This window comes from Salmo trutta, chromosome 3 (genome assembly GCF_901001165.1).
Source record: "Salmo trutta chromosome 3, fSalTru1.1, whole genome shotgun sequence".
Classification (NCBI taxonomy): Eukaryota; Metazoa; Chordata; class Actinopteri; order Salmoniformes; family Salmonidae; genus Salmo; species Salmo trutta.
This window is the reverse complement of record NC_042959.1, coordinates 31,141,839-31,165,969: the sequence shown is the minus strand read 5'-3', so window position 1 is coordinate 31,165,969 and position 24,131 is coordinate 31,141,839. Positions and strand designations below refer to the sequence as shown.

General features: G+C 43.5%; 2 protein-coding genes across 3 annotated transcripts in view; both read right to left on the bottom strand.

The window, feature by feature from the left end:
- Positions 1-2,661: 2,661 nt before the first annotated feature.
- LOC115172756 (P2Y purinoceptor 4-like) lies at positions 2,662-5,781 on the bottom strand. 2 transcript variants are annotated; one of them, XM_029730498.1, is made up of 2 exons: positions 5,394-5,781; positions 2,662-4,196 (listed from the first exon to the last, which is right to left on the bottom strand). In XM_029730498.1, the coding sequence occupies exon 2, from the start codon at positions 4,151-4,153 to the stop codon at positions 3,071-3,073; it is 1,083 nt and encodes a 360-aa protein (XP_029586358.1). In that variant the 5' UTR covers positions 4,154-4,196; positions 5,394-5,781; the 3' UTR covers positions 2,662-3,070. The 2 variants fall into 2 exon arrangements, with proteins under 2 accessions (XP_029586358.1, XP_029586350.1); XM_029730490.1 differs by having other exon boundaries at positions 5,390-5,780.
- Positions 5,782-13,217: 7,436 nt separating this feature from the next.
- LOC115172750 (phosphatidylinositol 3,4,5-trisphosphate 5-phosphatase 2B) overlaps positions 13,218-24,131 on the bottom strand; it is a 38,709-nt gene continuing 27,795 nt past the window's right edge. Inside the window, exons 18-26 of the mRNA XM_029730480.1 lie at positions 20,045-20,134; positions 19,828-19,941; positions 19,636-19,724; positions 19,454-19,541; positions 19,033-19,185; positions 18,512-18,593; positions 17,571-18,357; positions 14,610-14,719; positions 13,218-14,512 (exon numbers count right to left, since the gene is read on the bottom strand). Coding sequence (XP_029586340.1) covers positions 14,413-14,512; positions 14,610-14,719; positions 17,571-18,357; positions 18,512-18,593; positions 19,033-19,185; positions 19,454-19,541; positions 19,636-19,724; positions 19,828-19,941; positions 20,045-20,134 — 1,613 coding nt within the window. The 3' untranslated portion in view covers positions 13,218-14,412. The remainder of the gene's footprint in view (positions 14,513-14,609; positions 14,720-17,570; positions 18,358-18,511; positions 18,594-19,032; positions 19,186-19,453; positions 19,542-19,635; positions 19,725-19,827; positions 19,942-20,044; positions 20,135-24,131) is intronic.

The following is a 24,131-nucleotide window of genomic DNA, read 5'->3' as shown; positions in this document are numbered from 1 at the left end:
TTCCTGTCCTGCTAAGCATTCAAAATATAACAAGTACTTTTGGGTGTCAGGGAAAATGTATGGAGTAAAAAGTACATTATTTACTTTAGGAATGTAATGAAGTAAAAGTTGTCATTGACAACAACTAACAATGCTCTACAGAAATATGGAGAATACACCTGCTGTGTACTGTGACTATTTTAACACCATCTATTGCTTTATGGAGAGTTGGTCTTCCCCTATTTCAGATCTCAATATCAGTTTGTTTATGGATGATTACGATGGACAATCAATACAGAGCCTTGGCTGGAAAGTGGAAACACAAGATCTTTTGGTTGGTGGGGCCAGCTTGGTTTTCTTGGCACGGACCAGGGAAGGAAAAACCCAAACAGTCCAGTACCATGACCAGCTCACTTCCTGCTCTTGTTTCTCCATCCGTCCCGTCCTCCCACTTCCTCAGGTCTCCTCCTTTCACCCCTGTCTGAATCATGGAGGACCTGCATCCGATAACGCCACATGTTTGGGTGAGACACGTAACCAACCATTACTTTCCCACACTCTCCCTCTATCATAACCCCATTCAAGTCTGCAAGACACTGCAGCACGAAGGAGTTCAGTTCGATATATGCACACAACTTCGATTTTGGTTAATCAACCAATGTCATGGATAAATATTGACAAATATTGACATAACACATAGCGCATAACAAAATAAAATTATAACCAAATGACAGTAAGCAAATGTGGATTTATAAAAATAGATTTAATGGCATTAGATTGTTATAAACCTATTGAACCATGTGTCTTCCTATCATACCTTGAACCTGAGTTATAATGCCTTTTATAAACACGACCAGTAGCTTAAATATAAAGTACAGCAGTGTAGTACTTCAAATACCCTTAGGAATGGACCTCTGACCTGCAATCTGCTTTACAGAGACATCTGCTTTCACATGGAAAGTAAGACAGTCTTTCTGAGAGCAGCAACAACAACAACAACAACAACAACCAAAACTAGTGCGGAAAAAGACCATGTTGGGTCAAGTAATGAGTCCAAATTGGGTAATGCAGGAAAATCTCCTCTTTATCCAAAGTGTGGGTTGTTGGATGGAGTTGATACTCCAGCCTACACATCCATTCAGTCCCTCTACTCCCTCACACCACCCCACCCCTGGTTTCCCCACTGCAGAGACAGACAGATAGACAGCTGTGGAGACTGTGCTGAAGGACACAAACAGCTGGGAGAGGACTAGTGCTTTAGCTACCACACATTTTTTGGATAACACACACTGTTTCTGTTGAACTCTTTCAGCTTGCCTCAACCTCAGAGTTTTTTTGATAATTGTGACGTCACCTCCACTCTGACTGGAAGACATTTTTACCAGCCAAACTCCTTGGATCATATTTTTAAAATAATGTTATAGGAAGAGATGCTTTTGATGATCACAGTAACTCACTGATAATCCATAATAATCCATTCTGTCATACCCATCCACAGAGCCTCTCTCTGAGTACGTGCTACCATAATAACACAAATCTGAACAAACAGATTACAGATTACATACATTTCCTCCTGCTCTTCAGAGTCCTGTAGCTACTGTGCATAACACTCTGTGGTAATATTTTTATTTTATTTATTTAACCTTTATTTAACTAGGCAAGTCAGTTAAGAATTAATTCTATGAGACTACAGTCTGGCTCAGACAGAGGCACATAAACTGTTTTGTTTCCCTGGTTGAAAGGATTTGAACTCTTGTCTTACAAGCACGGCAACCGGCAGAATTAAATTAATAGACAAATATTCAGAGTAGGAAGAGACTGTACAGTACATGTATAAAACAGACTTGGCTTTTACATTTTTGCGGAAGCTCTTATCCAGAGCAACTTACAGGAGCAATTAGGGTTAAGTGCCTTGCTCAACAGATTTTTCACCTAGTCAGCTCGGGGATTTGAACCAGCAACCTTTCAGTTATTCTTTTCCATTAGGCTACCTGCCATAGCTTCTTACTAACAAGGGGGAATGTGGATGTCTCACGGTACTACATACTTTCAACACTGTTTTAAAGTGTTAGTGGTGATAAGGAGACTGTTTTCCAGCGGTGTAAAGTACTTTAAAGTACTACTTAAGTAGTTTTTTGGGGTATCTGTACTTTACTATTTATATTTTTGACAACTTTTACTTCACTACATTCCTAAAGAAAATAATGTACTTTTTAACTCCGTACATTTTCCCTTACACACAAAAGTACTCATTACATTTTGAATGCTTAGCAGGACAGGGAAAGGGTCCAATTCACGCACTTATCAAGAGAACATCCCTGGTCATCCCTACTGCTTCTGATCTGACGGACTCACTAAACACACATAAATAAAAAAGCAAGAAAAAGATGTTGTCTGGTTTGCTTAATATGAGGAATTGGAAATAATTAATAGTTTTACTTTTACTTTGATACTTAAGTATATTTTAGCAATTACATTTACATTTGATACTTAAGTATATTTAAAAACAAATGCTTTTAGACTTTGGGTCCCGTGTGGCTTAGTTGGTAGAGCATGGTGTTTGCAACGCCAGGGTTGTGGGTTCGATTCCCACGGGGGACCAGTACTGGGGGAAAAAAATAAAAAAATGTATGAAATGTATTCACTGCTGTAAGTCACTCTGGATAAGAGTGTCTGCTAAAATGTAAAAAAAAAAAATTTAAAAAGTAAAATGTTTTACTCAAGTAGTATTTTACTGGGTGACTTTCATTTTTACTTTACTCAAGTATGGTAATTAGGTACTTTTTTCACAACTGTTATCTGAACTCAACCGTACTCCCACTTCTTCATTCTCTTTAACATGACATTAGCTGCGTTGACCCAACAGCCTTATAGGAAATGAACTTCTCATTCAGGTCTGAGTTCTGTCAAGAGGCCCCTTCGTTCACTCTGGACAGTAGTCATCCTGTGTCTGAAATGACAGAACAGCATCCAAAGAAAGTGCAGCTGTGTAGTGGCCAGCCTAGGACTTTTAACTGTTTCCTCCCTGTTTATATCATGGAGGTTAGGCATATCTATATGATGCCCCATAGTTGTCCATATGTATAACCCACTATCTCATAGGTTCAGCGCTGGCTTTAGGCTCTGGGTTCTTATAGACCAGGGCGATCTCATGGTTCTTTTTGGGGCGCTTTGTCAGGCAGGTTGTCGGTCTATTTCCAGTGAGAGCTTTGACCAGCTTAGAGCGGTAGTGATCCCCAGCCAGGAAATACAGGAGGGGATCAATACAACTGTTCACACTGGCCAGGGGCCTGGTGATCTTATAGGCAAAGTTGACGATGTTCAGAAATTCACATTTGGCATTCAGTACACGGTAGGTGTAGTAAAGGGTGCGTGTGATATGGAAGGGTACAAAACACACGGCGAACACCACCAGCACCACCACAATTAGCTTGATGGACTTGGTGCGTGAGGGTGAGTTCTGCTGGCTGGACGAGAGCCCCCGTCTGGGCCGACACAGAGCCAGTGCCATCAGACAGTAACAGACCATGATGACCATGAAGGGGACGCCGAACAGCAGGACCATGACCGCAGAGCTGTAGTCCACATACTCCTCAAACTTCTCGGGATTGGTCGTATCGTGACACATCGTGTCGTTGTCCCTCTGGCTGGTGGTGACAAAGATGAGGTTGGGCACCAGACACGCCGTGACAGCAGCCCACACCATTCCACACACGGCGTGGGCATGGCGTGGCTTCACCATGGTCAGGGCCTTGATGGGGTGGCAGATGCCCAGGTAGCGGTGGACGCTGATGCAGGTGAGGAAGAGGATGCTGCAGTAGAGGTTGGCGTAGAACAAGAAGCGGACGATCTTGCAGGCGGCCACGCCGAAGGGCCAGTGGCTGCGGTTAGCGTAGTAGTAGATGAGGGTGGGCAGGGAGAGAACGTACAGGAAGTCTGAGAGGGCCAGGTGGAACATGTAGACGGTGCTGGTGTTCCACGGTCGCATCTTGGTCAGGAACATCCACAGAGCCACAGAGTTCAGCACCAGACCCAAAACGCACACCAGGCTATAGGAAACAGGTAGTAGGATGTACTTAAACTCCTCATTGAAGCGACAGGTCTCGTTGGAATAACCAGCACTCAGAAGAATGGACTGGTTCTGCACAAGGTGGCTGTTAATGGCTGAGTCCATCTTCTGTCTCTTCAGCAGAGAGCTAAGGCTTGGATTGTAATATCTGTGGAGACATTGAATACATTTGGAATCCACATGGCATCACTCTGAAAATGACAGTTTCACCAAAAATATATATATTTAGTATGAATTCAAATTTTGAAGCAGTCCCTGATTACATTTTTTCCGGAAAGAAAAATATTAACAGCATGTTGTGTTAGAAATACAAATGTCTTGTTGACATCTTTGAAGAATGAACTGAAGTTCAACCTGCTCATAAAAGTTTACTGCACTGCATATATCCAGGGCCGGCTCCAGGCATAAGCAATATAAGCAGTAGCCTTTTTTTAGGAACTCAGTCGGGGTCGCAACTTGTTGAGAGTTAGAATAATAGAATAGAGAAGGTGCAAGTTCGAATTTTGGTTGTGCATTAGCAGTTTTTCTCTTGTTTTGTCAGTCACTGACTGTCACTCAATTAGCCATGTCAGCTAACAATTTGGTATGTTAGTATGTTAGTCTGCCAGTTATCTAAACGTGTTGTAATCATGGTTGAATACTGACCGGGCATGCAGGGCACATTGATTTTGTTAGTCACTCTCACTCAGATATCTTTAACATGGCATAAGTCATGGAAAATGTTTAGAATTGCAGGAAAATCGTTTTAAAACTTCAAAAACACTTCACTCCACCCCAATGGGTAGAATTGCAGAAATGTAGCTTTAAAATGGCAAAAATGTATCTCTGCCCCATGGCAAAATTAGTGGAATTTAATGAATAAAAAAATAACATGGCAACATTTTATCTCTGCCCATGGCAAAATGTGTAGAATTGCATGAAATACATTTTGAAATGTACATTTTTCTCTCAGCTGTCAAAAGGGTTCCACTAAAACATTAGGCCCGTTTGGTGGGCTCCCCCAACCGAAAAGGCTAGAGCCTGCTCTGCTTATAGCCTAACCTAAAAAAATTGTTTTAATTTCCTACAAAGCCTATCCTGAAATGAACCCCAAATACCGAGCTATATCCATAAACGGATAACATTGGTGTTGTATCTAAATCTGTAATCCAAATAGTTCGCCGGAAGATTACAGAGAAATGTGCGCATGGTTTAAAAAATACATTTAAAAAACTGACGAGGATGCCCACTTCTTGAAAACCTGGCAAGGCAATGTGACTCATCGTAATAATTGCACTATAGCTAATAACCCTGACATAAGGGATATATAACTTCAAAGTTGAACTGAGATGTACAACTTACCCACCGTAGATACAAAATTGACTTGCCGAGACGGACTTGACTTGTGACCGCTGCTCTCAGTGCAGTGAGCGCACTATCTCTGCAAACGGCTTGGATAGAAATGGTATATGCGTCTTGACTGACTCTCCGGTCTAAAGGAAATATGCCCCTTTCCTCTCAACCGTCCCCATGAAATACAACTCCGATATTACTGAGGCAAGTTATTCGTTTTAAACCCGATATTAAATCAATGTTTTAGCATGATAATAACACTGATTTCAAATAGTGCTCAATATAAATTTTTTGATTACTTATATTTTTTGGTAAATTTGCCTTTTGAAGTGATGTAGCATAATTCTCACAATATTGCTTCATATACACTGAGTGTACAAATATTAAGAACACCTGCTCTTTCCGTTAAATGGACTGACCAGGTGAATCCAGGTGAAATCTATGATCCCTTATTGATGTCACTTGTTAAATCCACTTCAATCAGTATAGATGGGGAGAAGACAGATAAAAAAATCTATTTTTAACCCTTATGACAATTGAGACATGGCTTGTGCATGTGTAACATTCAGAGGGTGAATGGGAAAGACAAAATATTTAAGTGCCTTTGAACGGGGTATGGAAGTTTTTATTTATTTATTTTATTTCACCTTTATTTAACCAGGTAGACAAGTTGAGAACAAGTTATCATTTACAATTGCGACCTGGCCAAGATAAAGCAAAGCAGTTCGACAACATACAACAACACAGAGTTACACATGGAGTAAAAACAAACATACAGTCAATAATACAGTAGAAAAATAAGTCTATATACAATGTGAGCAAATGAGGTGAGATAAGGGAGGTAAAGGCAAAAAGGCCATGGTGGCAAAGTAAACACAATATAGCAAGTAAAACACTGGAATGGTAGATCTGCAGTAGAAGAAAGTGCAAAGTAGAAATAGAAATAATGGGGTGCAAAGGAAAAAATAAACAAATAAATAAATACAGGAAAAAATAAACAAATAAATAAATACAGTAGGGGAAGTGGTAGTTGTTTGGGCCAAATTACAGATGGGCTATGTACAGGTGCAGTGATCTGTGAGCTGCCCTGACAGCTGGTGCTTAAAGCTAGTGAGGGAGATAAGTGTTTCCAGTTTCATAGATTTTTGTAGTTCGTTCCAGTCATTGGCAGCAGAGAACTGGAAGGAGAGACGGCCAAAGGAGGAATTGGCTTTGGGGGTGACCAGAGAGATATACCTGCTGGAGCGCGTACTACAGGTGGGTGCTGCTATGGTGACCAGTGAGCGGAGATAAGGGGGGACTTTACCTAGCAGGGTCTTGTAGATGACCTGGAGCCAGTGGGTTTGGCGACGAGTATGAAGCGAGGGCCAGCCAACGAGAGCGTACAGGCCGCAGTGGTGGGTAGTTTTGGTGACAAAACGGATGGCACTGTGATAGACTGCATCCAGTTTGTTGAGTGGGGTATTGGAGGCTATTTTGTAAATGGCATCGCCGAAGTCGAGGATCGGGATGGTCAGTTTTACGAGGGTATATTTGGCAGCATGAGTGAAGGATGCTTTGTTGCGAAATAGGAAGCCAATTCTAGATTTAACTTTGGATTGGAGATGTTTGATGTGAGTCGGGAAGGAGAGTTTACAGTCTAACCAGACACCTAGGTATTTGTAGTTGTCCACATATTCTAAGTCAGAACCGTCCAGAGTAGTGATGCTGGACAGGCGGGCAGGTGCAGGCAGCGATCGGTTGAAGAGCATGCATTTAGTTTTACTTGTATTTAAGAGCAGTTGGAGGCCACGGAAGGAGAGTTGTATGGCATTGAAGCTTGTCTGGAGGGTTGTTAAAACAGTGTCCAAAGAAGGGCCAGAAGTATACAGAATGGTGTCGTCTGCGTAGAGGTGGATCAGAGACTCACCAGCAGCAAGAGCGACATCATTGATGTATACGGAGAAAAGAGTCAACTCGAGAATTGAACTCTGTGGCACCCCCATAGAGACTGCCAGAGGTCCGGACAACAGGCCATCCGATTTGACACACTGAACTCTATCAGAGAAGTAGTTGGTGAACCAGGCGAGGCAATCATTTGAGAAACCAAGGCTATTGAGTCAGCCGATGAGGATGTGGTGATTGACAGAGTCGAAAGCTTTGGCCAGGTCAATGAATACGGCAGCACAGTATTGTTTCTTATCGATGGCGGTTACGATATCGTTTAGGACCTTGAGCAGTAGGTGCCAGGCTCACCGGTTTGTGTTAAGAACTGCAACACTGCTGGGTTTTTCACGTTCAACAGTTTCTCGTCTGTATCAAGAATGATCCACCACCCAAAGGACATCCAGCCAACTTGACACAACTGTGGGAAGCATTGGAGTCAACATGGGCCAACATTCCTGTAGAACTCTTTCGACACCTTGTAGAGAGCATACCCCGAAAAATGTAGGCTATTCTGAGGGCAAAAGGGGGGTGCAACTCAATATTAGGAAGGTGTCCTTAATGTTTTGTACACTCAGTGTATTTGCAGAAATTAGTGATTTCTCACAAATAAATTATTCACATACAACCGCAACCACAAATATCATATCAAGTAGAAAAACACAAACACACGGCGTATGGAGCTGTGTCGGGGACCAAATTGGGAAGTAAAATTGATATGTGTTGACACTGTGTGCATGTCTGACCTCCTAAGTCTGCAACTTCCTTTCAATAGAAGAGGAATCAACCCTAACAATTTCATGAGAACTGGCACATAACCAAAAGTGCCGAAATCTTATGACTCAACAACGTCGGCGAACCACTGTGTATTTAATCGGATACAAACTGTAATAAATCAAAGTGGAAATAACATGAACTGTGATTAGCTGTATAATGACCCACTGTAGGGCCTACTGCACTAGCCTACTAATTGACCAGGGCAGCTGTATCAATATGGAGAGTAATGCATGACTTTTTTACCATTCCTGTGTAGCTCAGTTGATAGCCTATGGCCCTTGCAACACTAGTGTTGTGGGTTCTATTCCCACAGGGCACCAAGAAAATACATGCACTCACTACTGTAAGTTGCTCTGGATAAGAGCGTTTGCGAAATGGCAGAAATGTAAATAGCCTTTGTTTATGTATTCGATTTTCCAAATGAGTGTTAAGGTTAATATACCGTGAAAATGATTAATCAGACTGTATTCTACCAAAAAGTATGCTACTGTTTCTCTTCAACTCTGTCCTGCTTGTCATCATTGTCATGTTACTCTACTGCCAGCCAAGCCTGAAATTGGTGGGTCATTGCTACAGCTTTAAGGTTAATATTTAGACAGTTCTGTAAATGGTTGTCGCAAAGTAGCACATTTACACAGCGGTCGATCCTGGCATGACAGGAGAAATGTACTATTGACTCTGGCCACCTTTCCACGTCATCGTCTTAATTTGCCGGAAATGTGAGTGATAAAACATGATCATAAAGACATAAATGTGGACAGGATGAGCAGTAAGCTAACGCTGGCAGAGATGCATAGTCCAGGTGTTATCTATCTGGGAATGTCAGTTTTCACGTGACTCCAAACAGGACGGTCAGAAACTACAATAGTTATGCTTTTAGTTCCATATAGCATGCATCAGATCTGGGCCCGTATTCACAAAGCGTCTCAGAGTAGGAGTGCGGATCTAGGATCAGCTTTGCCTTTTAGATCATAATGAATAAGATTACATGGACAGGGGGGACCTGATCTTAAATCTGCGCTCCTACTCTGAGACGGGACCTGATTCCTGTACTGTAGCTTGTGGTATGTAGACTGTGTGTGTACGAGCCCATGGGTGTGGCCCTGTTGGGATTGTAGATTTGAATATCTATGGCTTAAATTTTCAAACGCAGCATACTGTTACACTTTCTGTATTTTGACTGTTCTACATCTTGAAAACTTGATTGCTGACAAAATATTTTGGGACTGTATCAAAAGTGGACTAATTAAACAAATACCAAAAGCTTTTGAATGGAATTTTCCTTCACCCTTGCAGATGCCCTTGTTAAAACAACATAACTTTCACGTGTGAACGATTTCTATTGAGGATTTATACTGTAAGTGACTATTTAGGGTAATTGTGCTTCTTTGGTTCTTCAAACAAATTAGGCTCATTGCAGTGTCATGGTGCTAATTTGCTCTGCATTCGTTCTGTTCGGCCGGCAGTTCTACTGCTCATATCCTGGGGTCAGTGCAGCCCCTCTTCTCCCTTCCCCTTTAAACCCTGGCCCCTGACCCATGGAGAAGTCAGAAACCCACTCAGTACCAATCAAAGGACAGGCTGACTTGCTTTATAGAACTTTCACAGACAGAAAGTCAGTGTATTGTATAATTTTTTTTTTCAAATCCAATAACATCTGTAGTAGACTACCAGGGTAATGAGTTAGCATCAGGTGAGCACTCATACAGATAATATCAATGATATTCCTCTCCTGATGACACCCAGCTATATGTGAAAACCAGTGGAGGCTCCTCAAAGAAGGAAGGGGAGGACCATCCCCCTCAGTGAATTTAATAATTAAAAAAATAGGGAAATATTTTGAAAAGTTATCCTTTTTAGATAAATCTATACTAAATATACGTATTCACGTCACCAAATACAGTGCATTCGGAAAGTATTCAGACCCGTTCCCTATTTCAACATTCTGTTATGTTACAGCCTTATTATAAAATCTACACTACACAAAATACACCATAAGGACAAAGCGAAAACAGGTTTTTATAAATGTTTGAAAATGTATTAAAAATAAAAAACAGAAATACCTTATTTACATTAGTATTTAAACCCTTTGCTATGAGACTCAAAATTGAGCTCAGGTGCATCCTGTTTCCATTGATCATCCGGGAGATGTTTGTACAACTGTATTGGAGTCCACCTGTGGTAAATTCAATTTATTGGGCATGATTTGGAAAGGCACACCCCTATCTATATAAGGTCCCACAGTTGACAGTGCATGTCAGAGCAAAAGCAAAGCCATGAGGTCAAATAAATTGTCCGTAGAGCACCGAGACAGGATTGTGTTGAGGCACAGATCTGGGGAAGGGTACCAAAACATTTCTGCAGCATTGAAGGTCCCCAAGAACACGGTGGCCTCCATCATTCTTAAATGGGAGAAGTTTGGAACCACCAAGTCTCTTCCTAGAGCTGGCCGCCCGGCCAGACTGAGCAATCGGGGGAGAAGGGTCTTGGTCAGGGCCATTGCACTCCACCAATCAGGCCTTTATGGTAGATTGGCCAGACGGAAGCCACTCCTCAGTAAAAGGCACATGACAGCCCGCTGACGTTTTGAACACTGAAGTCCACAAGTGAAGGGAAAAGGTGAGACAAGGAGAGCATATGGATGCGAGAAGGAATTATACAACGATCAAGGGATCATGCTGTTTCTATGTGGCTGCTATGAAAGTGAACTGTGTTTGCATGTGATCAGGGGTGTATTCATTCCACCAACTCTGTTGAAAACGTTTCTTAAACGGAAGCAAACAGAACAAAAAGGGGATAAACATAACCTGAATTTGTCCAATAGAAACTCATTTTTAACTGTTGGACTAATGATTACACCCTAGATCAGCTAGATGCAGGCAAAAGTGTGCAAGGCGGTATTGAATGTGCCAATGTCTGTCACCTTGATTACAAAATGTATCTCGACCTGTGCACCTACGTTGTAAACTTTCATTAATAGACTAGGTTGTAGCAACTTCACGAAGGGTATAGGGAAAACTAGAGTATCATGTAGTAGCCTAAACTTATCGATGTTACATTGAACTGGGTGAATGTAATATAAATGACAGTCATCCAATATGCTGTAATAGAAATAAGGCCATGCCCATAATAAAAGAATAATAAAAAATGCGTATCGTCCTCCCTCATCTTAAACAACCCTGATCACCACTGGTGAAAACTGCCCCAAGTCTCTCTGCTGCCTGTGCTCGTCTAAACACCTGCCTTAAGGAGATAAAAGCTTGCATGAAGCAAAACTCTCTTCAACTTAACAGCCGCAAAACCGAGGCTCTACCCCTCACCGGGTCCAGGTCCACTGTATCATTTCAAATCCAAAGTGCTGGAGTACAGAGCCAAAACAACAAAATATGTGTTACTGTCCCAATAATTTTGGAGCTCACTGTAGACGTGTTCCTTGTTGTGTCCCTTTGTTTTTTGTTTCAGGTACCCTGTCTACTTGTGCCCTTATTTAGTGTTTTTTTATTTGATTTATTTTAACGCACTCACTGCGCATTATACATTCAGTGTATTATTATTATGGAGTGGCTGAGGATCCAACTTTTCCCAGACCTTTTTTTTCTAACGTTAAAGGTCCCCAAGCTCCTGCGCATGTGTTAATTCTCTCCTTATGCGCTGCCTGTGTTCTACTTTTAGAGAACTCTTGCGAATGGTGCTTGTTTAATAACGATAGATGAAAGCTGAATCAATGTCTGCAAGATCACATGAGGATAGTACTCTACATAAAATAAACTAATATAATAGCATTGCATTACTGCAAGACAAAAAACACCACATTTTCCTCTCATGTGGCTAAAACTCAACCAGTAAAACGCTGCCAGTCGTGAATTATCATTCACGACTGGCAGCGAGAAATGTGAAGGGAAGGAGAACAGAAAAATATGTGCCTAACGTAGAGGTGAAGAAACACATGCGCTCAGGATAAAAAGGTCAGGGAAAAGTCAGCTCAGCAGCCACAGCCTTATTATTATTAGTAGTAGCAGTTGGATTAGAATGATTTGGAAAGAATCACAGACACACTATCATCTTGTTCCTGGCTTTAAACTAACCTACTGTAGTGAACAAAGGCTGTTGGGTTTATAGAGGAGCAAACAGGATCACTATGTTGACATTCTGCCAAAAGTCCCAGAAACCCCTGAGGATGTCCTGTGATGACATCATGAGAGTTCCACCGGAGCCAGTCTGACTGGGGGTCTTATCACCCTGGTCATCACCCCGCCGCAGTGTCTGAGTCCAGGCGGGGTGACCAGTACACATTTGCCTCTACGGTCAGCCAGGGGGTCACTGACACATACCCGCTGTCAAGGGACACAGAGGGATGTGTTGGCTCATTTTTTAATGACTAACTTGTACGTATGCACCACCAAAGGCCGCAAACACACAGACCAATAATATCAACAGATTTCTCCAAATCCCACATGGACACACGTCCTCCACTCTTGCGCCTGTTGCCTGTGTTAAAACGAGTAGAACTTACATGGCCAGCGCAGACAGGAAATGGTTCTGGGTTCCGAAGTTATAAGGGACCCACATACAGCTCGTAGTTATAGAACATTTGCTGTAAGGAAAAATGCCTATTATTTTCCCACAATGACTGTCGCTCCATGGGTACACTTTACATTGGAATTTACATAAGAGTATAAGTATTTCTCCTGTTCAAACATGCAGGCCTTGATAACATCCACTGAGCTATCATGTGTGTGGCACTGACATTGACATGCATTATGTAAAATACCCAAATCATGTCATGGGAACAGGTGAGTACAGCATAGAGACAGTCGTGTGGTTTTTGTGGGTGTAACTGACAATATAGTGTGAAACCAGACACAGGAAGTTTTGGGGAAGATATCCAACAAAGAAAGGCTTCAAGAAAAAATAACAATTAGCAAATCTAACTAAACCTGTTATAATTTTGCAAATTAAGCAAATGATGACAGCTATTCAATTGAATTTCTGTCATTTCTATAAAGATTGCAATATCATTGTGTTTATATGCTGTATCTAGGTATACCATTTTAGGTTGATGATTATATCAAGGCATGGTCAATTTGTTTTTCCGCTATTGTATTTTTTGTGCCAGCAAGGCCTGTACCATTAAGAGTGTGGATAGTTTATAGTTTAATATGAAGACAAAACAAACATAATTCCATAGTACAGTCTGGGATATGAAACCTCCCCATGCTCAATCTCCATTGGATTATATGGTCCCAAATGTCCTAATAAATATAGAGAGTTTACTTCCTAATGTTCACACAACATTGTTTTATTCACGTCGTGTCCCATTTGGTTGAATAAATGCAACATCACCTGCATGTAATACTTCATTACCTTAATTCAACAACCTTCAGAAAATAAAGTAGTAAACTTCTATGATCCACAGTTAAATGCATATCTAAAACGCAGATGATGACCAAAGTAGCGCCACTGGCAAAGAACCACAGGAAAAGAACCACAGGCGTCAAGCACAAGTTTTACGCCCTCAATCTTCACACAGTAGCAGTGTCTAAGAACCCACATATATCAACAGTTAGTTTTATACAATAACGTTTTAAAAAGGCAGTAAAAAAAATGCTAAGTTCACAGAAGCATTGATTAAGTGACTGTGATGTTCATGTTAAATGGGTGGGTGCCACTTTATTATCTCGTGAGCGCACGAGAGTTATGGGATAAGGGAGAGAATAGAGAAACATATACAATGTAATAGTAGGAATGTAAATAAACGGGCCCAGGGTTCGCATTTTCCTCCCACTGGATTCCCGTCTTATCACTAACAGCTACACCACAGTGACAATATAATAATACCATCGGACAGTAAACAGAAAGCGAGACCTTATTATTAACTTTCCAGGCCATGTTAAAATGTGTACTGGTAAATATGTACAGCTGTACATTTCATCCTCCATGGCCCTTATTGAGTGATTTTACAAGCTCTGTGCTGTTCTTTATAAACGGCAGAGCAGTGGAAAGGGCAGGGGAGGAGGTGATGCGTGTGAATGCTCAGTAAACACTCTCGTCTGGTGACTACTGGGGAGACATAAAATCAATATTTAGCTATGTGGATCTAAAATTGGATCTAAAAAATGTTTGACCATTTTAAGGTGGACGTGAATGGAAACGGATATGAGATGAGGATTTCATGGGACATGCACCATGTCTGTGTGTGTGCTTACTAGATTTGTTTTATACTGTATATAAAAGGACGTGAATGGAAGAGATGACGAGTAGTCCATTAGGGCAGGTATCTGTCACCGATGTCCATTGGGTTGAGTTTGAGAACTCAAACAAAGTGAGTAGGTCTATAGTGAATCCCAGGTCCTGGGTAAGTTCTCCAGGATCCTCCGGCGATGCGACGGGTTCCACACCCCGGCTGCACGCAGGTCCTCCTCTGTGATACCACTGTGGAGAGAGCAAAGGTCATTTAGGTATCCCTGACTGACTTAGACCACCGAGACCAAACAAATCAGGTTCCATCCACCGTTATTCCTCCTCTCACCTGAAGTAGTCCAGGTCATCCCAGCCGTTGAGGCTGAGTCCCAGAGTGTACTTCTGTAGACCCAGGGTGCTGAGTAGTTCTCGCACCGTCTCTGGAGCTCCATAGAGGACCTGTATCAAACACCAAAGCAAATGTCTCGTCAAAAAACTGATTGATAAAGCCTTAGGTCTGGGCCCATTACTAGGCTCCTACAATCTAAGCTAGATTCCCTCAATCTCACACAAATTATCAAGGAACCTACCAAGTACAACCCCAAATCCGTAAACACGGGCACCCTCAAAGATATCATCCTGACCAACCTGCCTTCTAAATACACCTCTGCTGTCTTCAACCAGGATCTCAGCGATCACTGCCTCATTGCCTGCGTCCGTAATGGGCCCGGGGTCAAACGACCACCCTTCATCACTGTCAAACGCTCCTTTCTAATCGACCTGGCCCGGGTATCCTGGAAGGATATTGACCTCATCCCGTCAGTAGAGGATGTCTGGTTATTCTTTAAAAGTGCTTTCCTCACCATCTTAAATAAGCATGCCACATTAAAAAAATGTAGACTAAGAACAGATATAGCCCTTGGTTCACTCCAGACTTGACTGCCCTTGACCAGCACAAAAAACATCCTGTGGCGTACTGCATTAGCATCGAATAGCCCCCGCGATATGCAACTTTTCAGGGAAGTTAGGAACCAATATACACAGTCAGTTAGGAAAGGAAAGGCTAGCTTTTTCAAACAGAAATTTGCATCCTGTAGCACAAATTCCCAAAAGTTTTGGGACACTGTAAAGTCCATGGAGAATAAGAGTACCTCCTCCCAGCTGCCCACTGCACTGAGGCTAGGAAACACTGTCACCACTGATAAATCCACGATAATCGAGAATTTCAATAAGCATTTTTCTACGGCTGGCCATGCTTTCCACCTGGCTACCCCTACCCCAGCCAACAGCTCTGCACCCCCCGCAGCTACTTGCCCAAGCCCCCCCCAGAGCTTCTCCTTCACCCAAATCCAGATAGCTGATGTTCTGAAAGAGCTGCAAAATCTGGACCCCTACAAATCAGCTGGGCTAGACAATCTGGACCCTCTCTTTCTAAGATTATCCGCTACAATTGTTGCAACCCCTATTACTAGCATGTTCAACCTCTCTTTCGTATCATCTGAGATCCCTAAAGATTGGAAAGCTGCCACTGTCATCCCCCTTTTCAAAGGGGGAGACACTCTAGACCCAAACTGTTGTAAATCTATATCCATCCTCCCCTGCCTTTCTAAAGTCTTCGAAAGCCAAGTTAACAAACAGATCACCGACCATTTCGAAACCTATCGCACCTTCTCCACTATGCAGTCTGGTTTCCGAACTGGTCATGGGTGCACCTCAGCCACGCTCAAGGTCCTAAACGATATCGTAACTGCCATCGATAAAAGACAGTACTGTGCAGCCGTCTTCATCGACCTGGCCAAGGCTTTCGACTCTGTCAATCACTGCATTCATATCGGCAGACTCAACAGCCTTGGTTTCTCTAATGACTGCCTCGCCTGGTTCACCAACTACTTCTCGGATAGAGTTCAGTGTGTCAAATCGGAGGGCCGGTTGTCCGGACCTCTGGCAGTCTCTATGAGAGTGCCACAGGGTTCAATTCTCTGGCCGACTCTTTTCTCTGTATATATCAATGATGTCGCTCTTGCTGCTGGTGATTCTCTGACCCACTTCTATGCAGATGACACCATTCTGTATACTTCTGGCCCTTCTTTGGACACTGTGTTAACAAACCTCCAGACGAGCTTCAATGCCATACAACACTCCTTCCGTGGCCTCCAACTGCTCTTAAATGCTAGTAAAACTAAATGCATGTTTTTAAACCGATCGCTGCCTGCACCCGCCCGCCCGCCCAGCATCACTACTATGGACGGTTCTGACTTAGAATATGTGGACAACTACAAATACCTTGGTGTCTGCTTAGACTGTAAACTCTCCTTCCAAACTCACATTAAGCATCTCCAATCCAAAATTAAATCCAGAATCGGCTTCCTATTTCGCATCAAAGCCTCCTTCACTCATGCTGCTAAACATACCCTCGTAAAACTGATTATCCTACCGATCCTTGACTTCGGCGATGTCATTTACAAAATAGCCTCCAACACTACTCAGAAAATTGGATGCAGTCGATCACAGTGCCATTCATTTCGTCACCAAAGCCCCATATACTACCCACCACTGCGACCTGTATGCTCTCGTTGGCTGGCCCTTGCTTCATATTCGTCACCAAACCCACTTCATATTCGTCACGAAACCCCAGGTCATCTATAACTCTTTGCTAGGTAAAGCCCAGCCTTATCTCAGCTCACTGGTCACCATAGCAGCACCCACCCGTAGCACTCGCTCCAGCAGGTATATTTCACTGGTCATCCCCAAAGCCAACTCCTCATTTGGCCGCCGTTCCTTCCAGTTCTCTGCTGCCAATGACTGGAACAAATTGCAAAATTCACTGAAGCTGGAGACTTATATATCCCTCACTAACTTTAAGCATCAGCTGTCAGAGTAGCTTACCGATCACTGCACCTGTACACAGCCCATCTGTAAATAGCCCACCCAACTACCTCATCCCCATATTGTTATTTATTTTTGCTCTTTTGCACCCCAGTATCTCTACTTGCACATCAGCATCTGCACATCTATCACTCCAGTTTTAATGCTAAGTTGTAATAATTTTGCCACTATGGTCTATTTATTGCCTTACCTCCCTAATCTTACTGCATTTGCACACACTGTATATAGATTTATATTTTTTCTATTGTGTTATTGACTGTACGTTTGTTTATCCCATGTGTAACTCTGTGTTCTTGTTTTTGTTGCACTGCTTTGCTTTATCTTGGCCAGGTCGCAGTTTTAAATGAGAACTTGTTCTCAACTGGCCTACCTGATTAAATAAAGGTGAAATAAAAAATAAAAGAAACATTTTATATCTACCCACCTCTTTCTCCCAGCAGTAGCCTCTTTCTGCAGCCATGGCCAGGTCATTCCTCTGGGCCAGTCTCTGGCATGGGGTAGATGGAGCCTCAAGGTCCATTGGGAAGAAGTCTACCTCGCTGAGTGACTTGGCTATCTGCAGGGCTGTGAGGGAGTGGTCCCCAAGGGGCCCAACTGGCTGCTCCACCACCCACGGTGCTGAGGCCTGGGTGTGGGGTACACAGGTGGACAAATATGGGTAGAAGGCTGGGAGTTTGCTGCTCCGTACAGGGATGGCTTGTTCCTGTTGGTGCACCCTAGGCTGTTCTCTCCTGGGGGTCTCTCTGATGATGGCGGAGTGGTTCATGTACATGTTCCTCAGGTTCTTGGCAGGCAGGATGGAGTCCTGGACAACATTGTTTTTACTTGGTCGTGGTTGTATGGGTTGTTCATGATAGTGAGAGGTGGGGCTTGGGGCAGGGGGGATTGGCGATGGGTCCTTTGATGGGAAGAGCTGATAGGAGGAGTTGGTCTGGGGTGGATGAGGATCATTGGTGGAAGGATAGTGGGGCAGGATCCCTGGAATCTCGATTTCAGTGAAGTCAGACCTGCGAGGGGACTTCCTGTCACAGCCACGCCCCCCGAAGAGTTTGGGTAACTGCAGCGCGGAGTCGCCGGCCCAGACCACCTGAGGGTCCCTGCGAGGGGGTGGAGACTCCTCTACTCTTCCCAGGACAGACACACCTTCAAATATGAAGTAGGCAGGGTTTGTGTAACTGCTAGGGGCTGGCTTGGGTGGAGGCGGTGAGGATCTGAAATGGGTGGACAGATAATAATGAAAGTAGGCTAAATGACAAACTATACTATAAACTCCCATCACTAATCATATCTCGGAATCATATGCTGACAATGTATGTTGGCTGGTTTTACAATGAGTGGCTTGAAAAACACCAAAAAGATCCTCACCGGCTGATAGGTGCCCGAGTGGACGGAGGAGACAAGCATCCCCTCACCAGACCCTTCTCATCCTTCTCAAAGCAGAACCATTCTGAAAAAGACAAAACAGATGTTTACTGGACACCATCTAACTCATGTCTTCTCCATATGTCCTGTGTTGTCTGGAGTAAAGGCTGCCCCTGGCGTGTGTTGGCAGTGTTTATGTGTGTTGTTATGGCAATGCATAATGCCTGACCTATAGGGCAAATGGCACCCACTCACACTGTGTCCTTTGAATGTCTCAGGATGCATCTGGTCAGGGTCAGTCAGCGAAGAGCCAAAAGAGGAAGCCAGGGCAGAGACCACAGAGAGAGAAAGCCAAGCCTTGGATCAATCAGGAACCAAATAGAGGAAGCAATGAGAGATACACAGGAGAACCAGACGGCATATGGACTGTCGCAACAGAAGCCCAGCGGGAAGTGATAGTGCGAGCAGAGGAAGGAGAGGAGAGCAGTGATGAGGTTGGCGGGAGGGCAGCCAGGCGAACCCACCGTAGATCTTCTCCCGTGTTCCTCGCCGGTCCTTGGGCACGTGGACCCTGACTCGCCCACGTATGGAGCCCATCTCCTCGCCCCGGTGGGTCAGAAACATCTCAAACTGCTCTGTCGCGCCGATAAGGGAGCGCAGCGCCACACAGCACTCACCTACAGAGTCAACAGTAGGATCAACAATGGAGTGGACACTGATCCCGGCCTAGACACTGATCTCTGGTCAGTTTAGCTTTTTTCTCTCCTAATAGTTAAGATTTGAAGACTGTACACTGGTCTTTGATCTGTGCCTAAAATACACTTCAAAAGATCAAAACATCCTAATGACTAGGGTCAAAGGGCATTGATTGACTAAGTGACTGATGAGAGGGGAAATAGTGAATGGTGGTGGTTATGAACAGGAAGGGAAGGAGTAATGACCAACCGTATGACTCAAACCCGTCACATGACTTGACAGACAGCAGGAGGTGCTGATCCTGAAGGTATTCCATGTCTGAGACGATCGGGAGAAGCTATGATAATGTAGACACACACACACAGACAAACAGGTTAGCTATGTGTCTTTGGTATGAGTTTGCTCATCTAGCTCCAGATTGATGTATTTACCTTGGGCAGCTGCTTGGGGGACCAGCCCAGTTTGAGGAAGCCAGGCACGTCACAGCTCTGTGAGTCATTCTCTACGGAACGGCGGATCTCTGCTCAAAACAGATATCGACTTAAATTATTCATCACATAAGTCACAGAGTTTATTATAGAACTGTACATGAACTAGGTGAGAAAAGGTTAAGGACAAAGCACCTTCAAGGCAGGATGAGTGAAACTCAATGAAGAACTTGGCTTTGCTGGCTGTCTTCACAATGGCCTCAACGCCTTCCAATTCCATCCAGGCCCTCTCCATGCTTGAGTTTGGGTCTGTTTTGTAGTGCAAAGCAATCGAGGCTCACAAGCAAGCATCACAGTTATATTATACGACGTATATTAATCACAATTCTTATGTCAAAATAACCACAATCACCTGTTTTGGAAATGAACTGTGATGTCACCCCTACATGGAATGTGGCAAAAACAGGTGAGTGGTCGCTGGTGAAGATGTCATCTGTACAACCTGGAGACAGAGAGATCTCAGTCATAATGATACAACCGTGTCCATTATCCTTATTCTGTTAACTGTACCATCATATAAGCATTCTTATGTCACTGATGATCACTTCAGCACTCTATGTTATTCAACCTTATCATCAAAACCTGTGGCATAGACTAAACTAATGATCCTTTAATGGCTATGAGTATGCTGTATTATGCTGTATGGTGAGTATTTGCTGAGGGAGGTCAAAAGCAGTGCCCTGGAGTCAGGGCTACGGTGAGGAACTGACTGTTCGTCTGAGGACCACAGACCAGAGAATGTAGGAGTTGTCAATCATACCTTAACAGGGCATCTCACATTTTACAGGAAAACAATGAAAGAAATGGCCACAAAAGATATAATTTAGGAACGCCACGAGAAATAATACTATGATATCCAGTTTGCTGTGCCTGAATGCTAAACTACAACGCTGTTTGAGTGCCTTCAGTATGTAATCAGGCCCCTAGACTTTTTCCACATTTTGTTATGGTTACAGTCTTATTTTAAAATGTATTAAATTGTTTTTTTCCCCCTCATCAATCTACACACAATATCCCATAATGACAAAGCAAAAACAGGATTTTAGACATTTTTGCTAATTTATTAAAAATTAAACCCGGAAATATCACATTCATATAAGTATTCAGACCATTTACTCAGTACTTTGTTGAAGCACCTTTGGCAGCGATTACAGCCTCGAGTCTTCTTGGGTATGACGCTACAAGCTTGGCAGACCTGTATTTGGGGAGTTTCTCCCATTCTTCTCTGCAGATCCTCTCAAGCTCTGTCAGGTTGGATGGGGAGTGTCGCTGCACAACTATTTTCAGGTTTCTCCAGAGATGTTCGATTGGGTTCAAGTCCGGCCTCTGGCTAGGCCACTCAAGGACATTTACAGGTTTGTCACTCCTGCTTTGTCTTGGCTGTGTGCTTAAGGTCGTTGTCCTGTTGGAAGGTGAACCTTTTCCCCATTCTGAGGTCTTCAGCGCTCTGGAGCAGGTTTTCATCAAGGATCTCTTTTGTACTTTTCTCCGTTCATCTTCACCTCGATCCTGACTAGTCTCCCAGTCCCTGCCACTGAAAAACACCCAAACAGAATAATGCTGCCACCACCATGCTTCACCGTAGGGATGGTGCCAGGTTCCTCTAGAAGTTATACTTGGCATTCAGGCCAAAGAGTTCAATCTTGGTTTCATCAGATCAGAGAATCTTGTTTCTCATGGTCTGAGTCTTTAGGTGCCTTTTGGCAAACTCCAAGCGGGCTGTCATGTGCCTTTTACTGAGGAGTGGCTTCTGTCTGGCCACTCTACCATAAAGGCTTGATTGGTGGTGCTGCAGAGATGGTTGTCCTTCTGGAAGGTTCTCCCATCTCCACAGAGGAACTCAAGAGCTCTGTCAGACTGACCAAGTCACCTCCCTGACCAAGGCCCTTTTCCTCCGATTGCTCAGTTTGGCCGGGCGGCCAGCTCTAGGAAGAGTCTTGGTGGTTCCAAACTTCTTCCATTTAAGAAAGATGGAAGCTACTGTGTTCTTGGGGACCTTCAATGCTGCAGAAATGTTTTGGTCGCTTCCCCAGATCTGTGTCTTGACACAATCCAGTCTCGGAGCTCTACAGACAATTCCTTCAACCTCATGGCTTGGCTTTTGCTCTGACATGCACTGTCAACTGTGGGACCTTATATAGACAGGTGTGTGCCTTTCCAAATCATGTTCAATTAATTGAATTTACCACAGGTGGACTCCAATCAAGTTGTAGAAACATCTCAAGGATGATCAATGGCAACAGGATGCACCTGAGCTCAATTTCGAGTCTTATAGCAAAGGGTCTGAATACTTGAGGAAATAAGGTATTTCTGTTTTTTTATTATTAATAAATTAGCAAGAATATCTAAAAAACAGTTTTTGCTTTTTCTTCATGTGGTATTGCTGACGATTTTTAATCCATTTTAGAATAAGGCTGTAATGTAACAAAATGTGGAAAAAGTCAAGGGGTCTGAATACTTTCTGAAGGCACTGTATGTCTGAGGATAATGTTACGAGCCAACAAAAAATAAACTCAGCAAAAAAATAAACGTCCTCTCACTGTCATTTATTTTCAGCAAACTTAACATGTGTAAATATTTGTATGAACATAAGATTCAACAACTGAGACATCAAACTGAGTTCCATAGACATTTGACTAACAGAAATTGAATAATGTGTCCCTGAACAAAAGGGAGGGTCAAAAGTAACAGTCAGAATCTGGTGTGGCCACCAGCTGCATTAAGTACTGCAGTGCATCTCCTCCTCATGGACTGCACCAGATTTGCCAGTTCTTGCTGTGAGATGTTACCCCACTTTTCCACCAAGGCACCTGCAAGTTCCCAGACAATTCTGGGGGGAATGGCCCTAGCCCTCACCCTCTGATCCAACAGGTCCCAGACGTGCTCAATGGGATTGAGATCCGGGCTCTTCGCTGGTCATGGCAGAACACTGACATTCCTGTCTTGCAGGAAATCACGCACAGAACGAGCAGTATGGCTGGTGGCATTGTCATGCTGGACATGCTGGAGGGTCATGTCAGGATGAGCCTGCAGGAAGGGTACCACATGAGGGAGGAGGATGTCTTCCCTGTAACGCACAGCGTTGAGATTGCCTGCAATGACATCACGCTCAGTCTGATGATGCTGTGACACACCGCCCCAGACCTTGACGGACCCTCCACCTCCAAATCGTTCCCACTCCAGAGTACAGGCCTCGGTGTAACATTCATTCCTTTGATGATAAACGCAAATCCGACCATCACCCCTGCTGAGATAAAACTGTGACTTGTCAGTGAAGGGCACTTTTTGCCAGTCCAGTCTGGTCCAGAGACGGTGGGTTTGTGCCCATATGCGATGTTGTTGCCAGTGATGTCTGGTGAGGACCTGCCTTACAACAGGCCTAAAAGCCCTCAGTCCAGCCTCTCTCAGCTTATTGCAGACAGTCTGAGCACTGATGGAGGGATTGTGCGTTCCTGGTGTAACTCGGGCAGTTGTTGTTGCCATCCTGTACCTGTCCCGCAGGTGTGGTGTTCGGATGTACTGATCCTTTGCAGGTGTTGTTACACGTGGTCTGCCACTGCGAGGACGATCAACTGTCCGTCCTGTCTCCCTGTAGCACTGTCTTAGGCGTCTCACAGTATGGACATTGCAATTTCTTGCCCTGGCCACATCTGCAGTCCACATGGCTCCTTGCAGCATGCCTAAGGCACGTTCACGCAGACGAGCAGGGACTCTACCCTGGGCATCTTTCTTTTGGTGTTTTTCAGAGTCAGTAGAAAGGCCTCTTTAGTGTTCTAAGTTTTCATAACTGTGACCTTAATTGCCTACCGTCTGTAAGCTTTTACTGTCTTAACGACCGTTCCACAGGTGCATGTTCATTCATTGTTTATGGTTCATTGAACAAGCATGGGAAACAGTGTTTAAACCCTCTGCAATTAAGTTATTTTGATTTTTATGAATTATCTTTGAAAGGGTCCTGAAAAAGATTGTTAATTTTTTTGCTGAGTTTATGTCCTAAACCAGGGATGGGCAATCAGCTGCCCACAGCCCCCATTTTGTAGGCCTGTGGCCCAATAATAATAATAACAAAAATACAAGTTATTAAACAAATTTTACATACATGTATTTGTTTTTGGTTGGAACTCAATCGGGGTCTCCACTTACTGTTGAGAGTTAGAATAATAGAATACACAGGGTGCAATTTTGAAATGTGGTTGTGCATCAGCAGTCACTCAGTTAGCACGTCAGCAATTTTATTTACGATTGATATGTTAGTCTAGTGGCTAGCTATCTAAACTTGTAGTAAGCATGGTCCAGTGGGCCCCGACCGAGGTGGGGCCCACTGATCATCAGTTATCATATAAAAAACTGCAAACATTTGCCTGCACCCTATGGCAAAATGTGTACAGTCGTGGCCAAAAGTTTTGAGAATGACACAAATATTAATTTTCACAAAGACT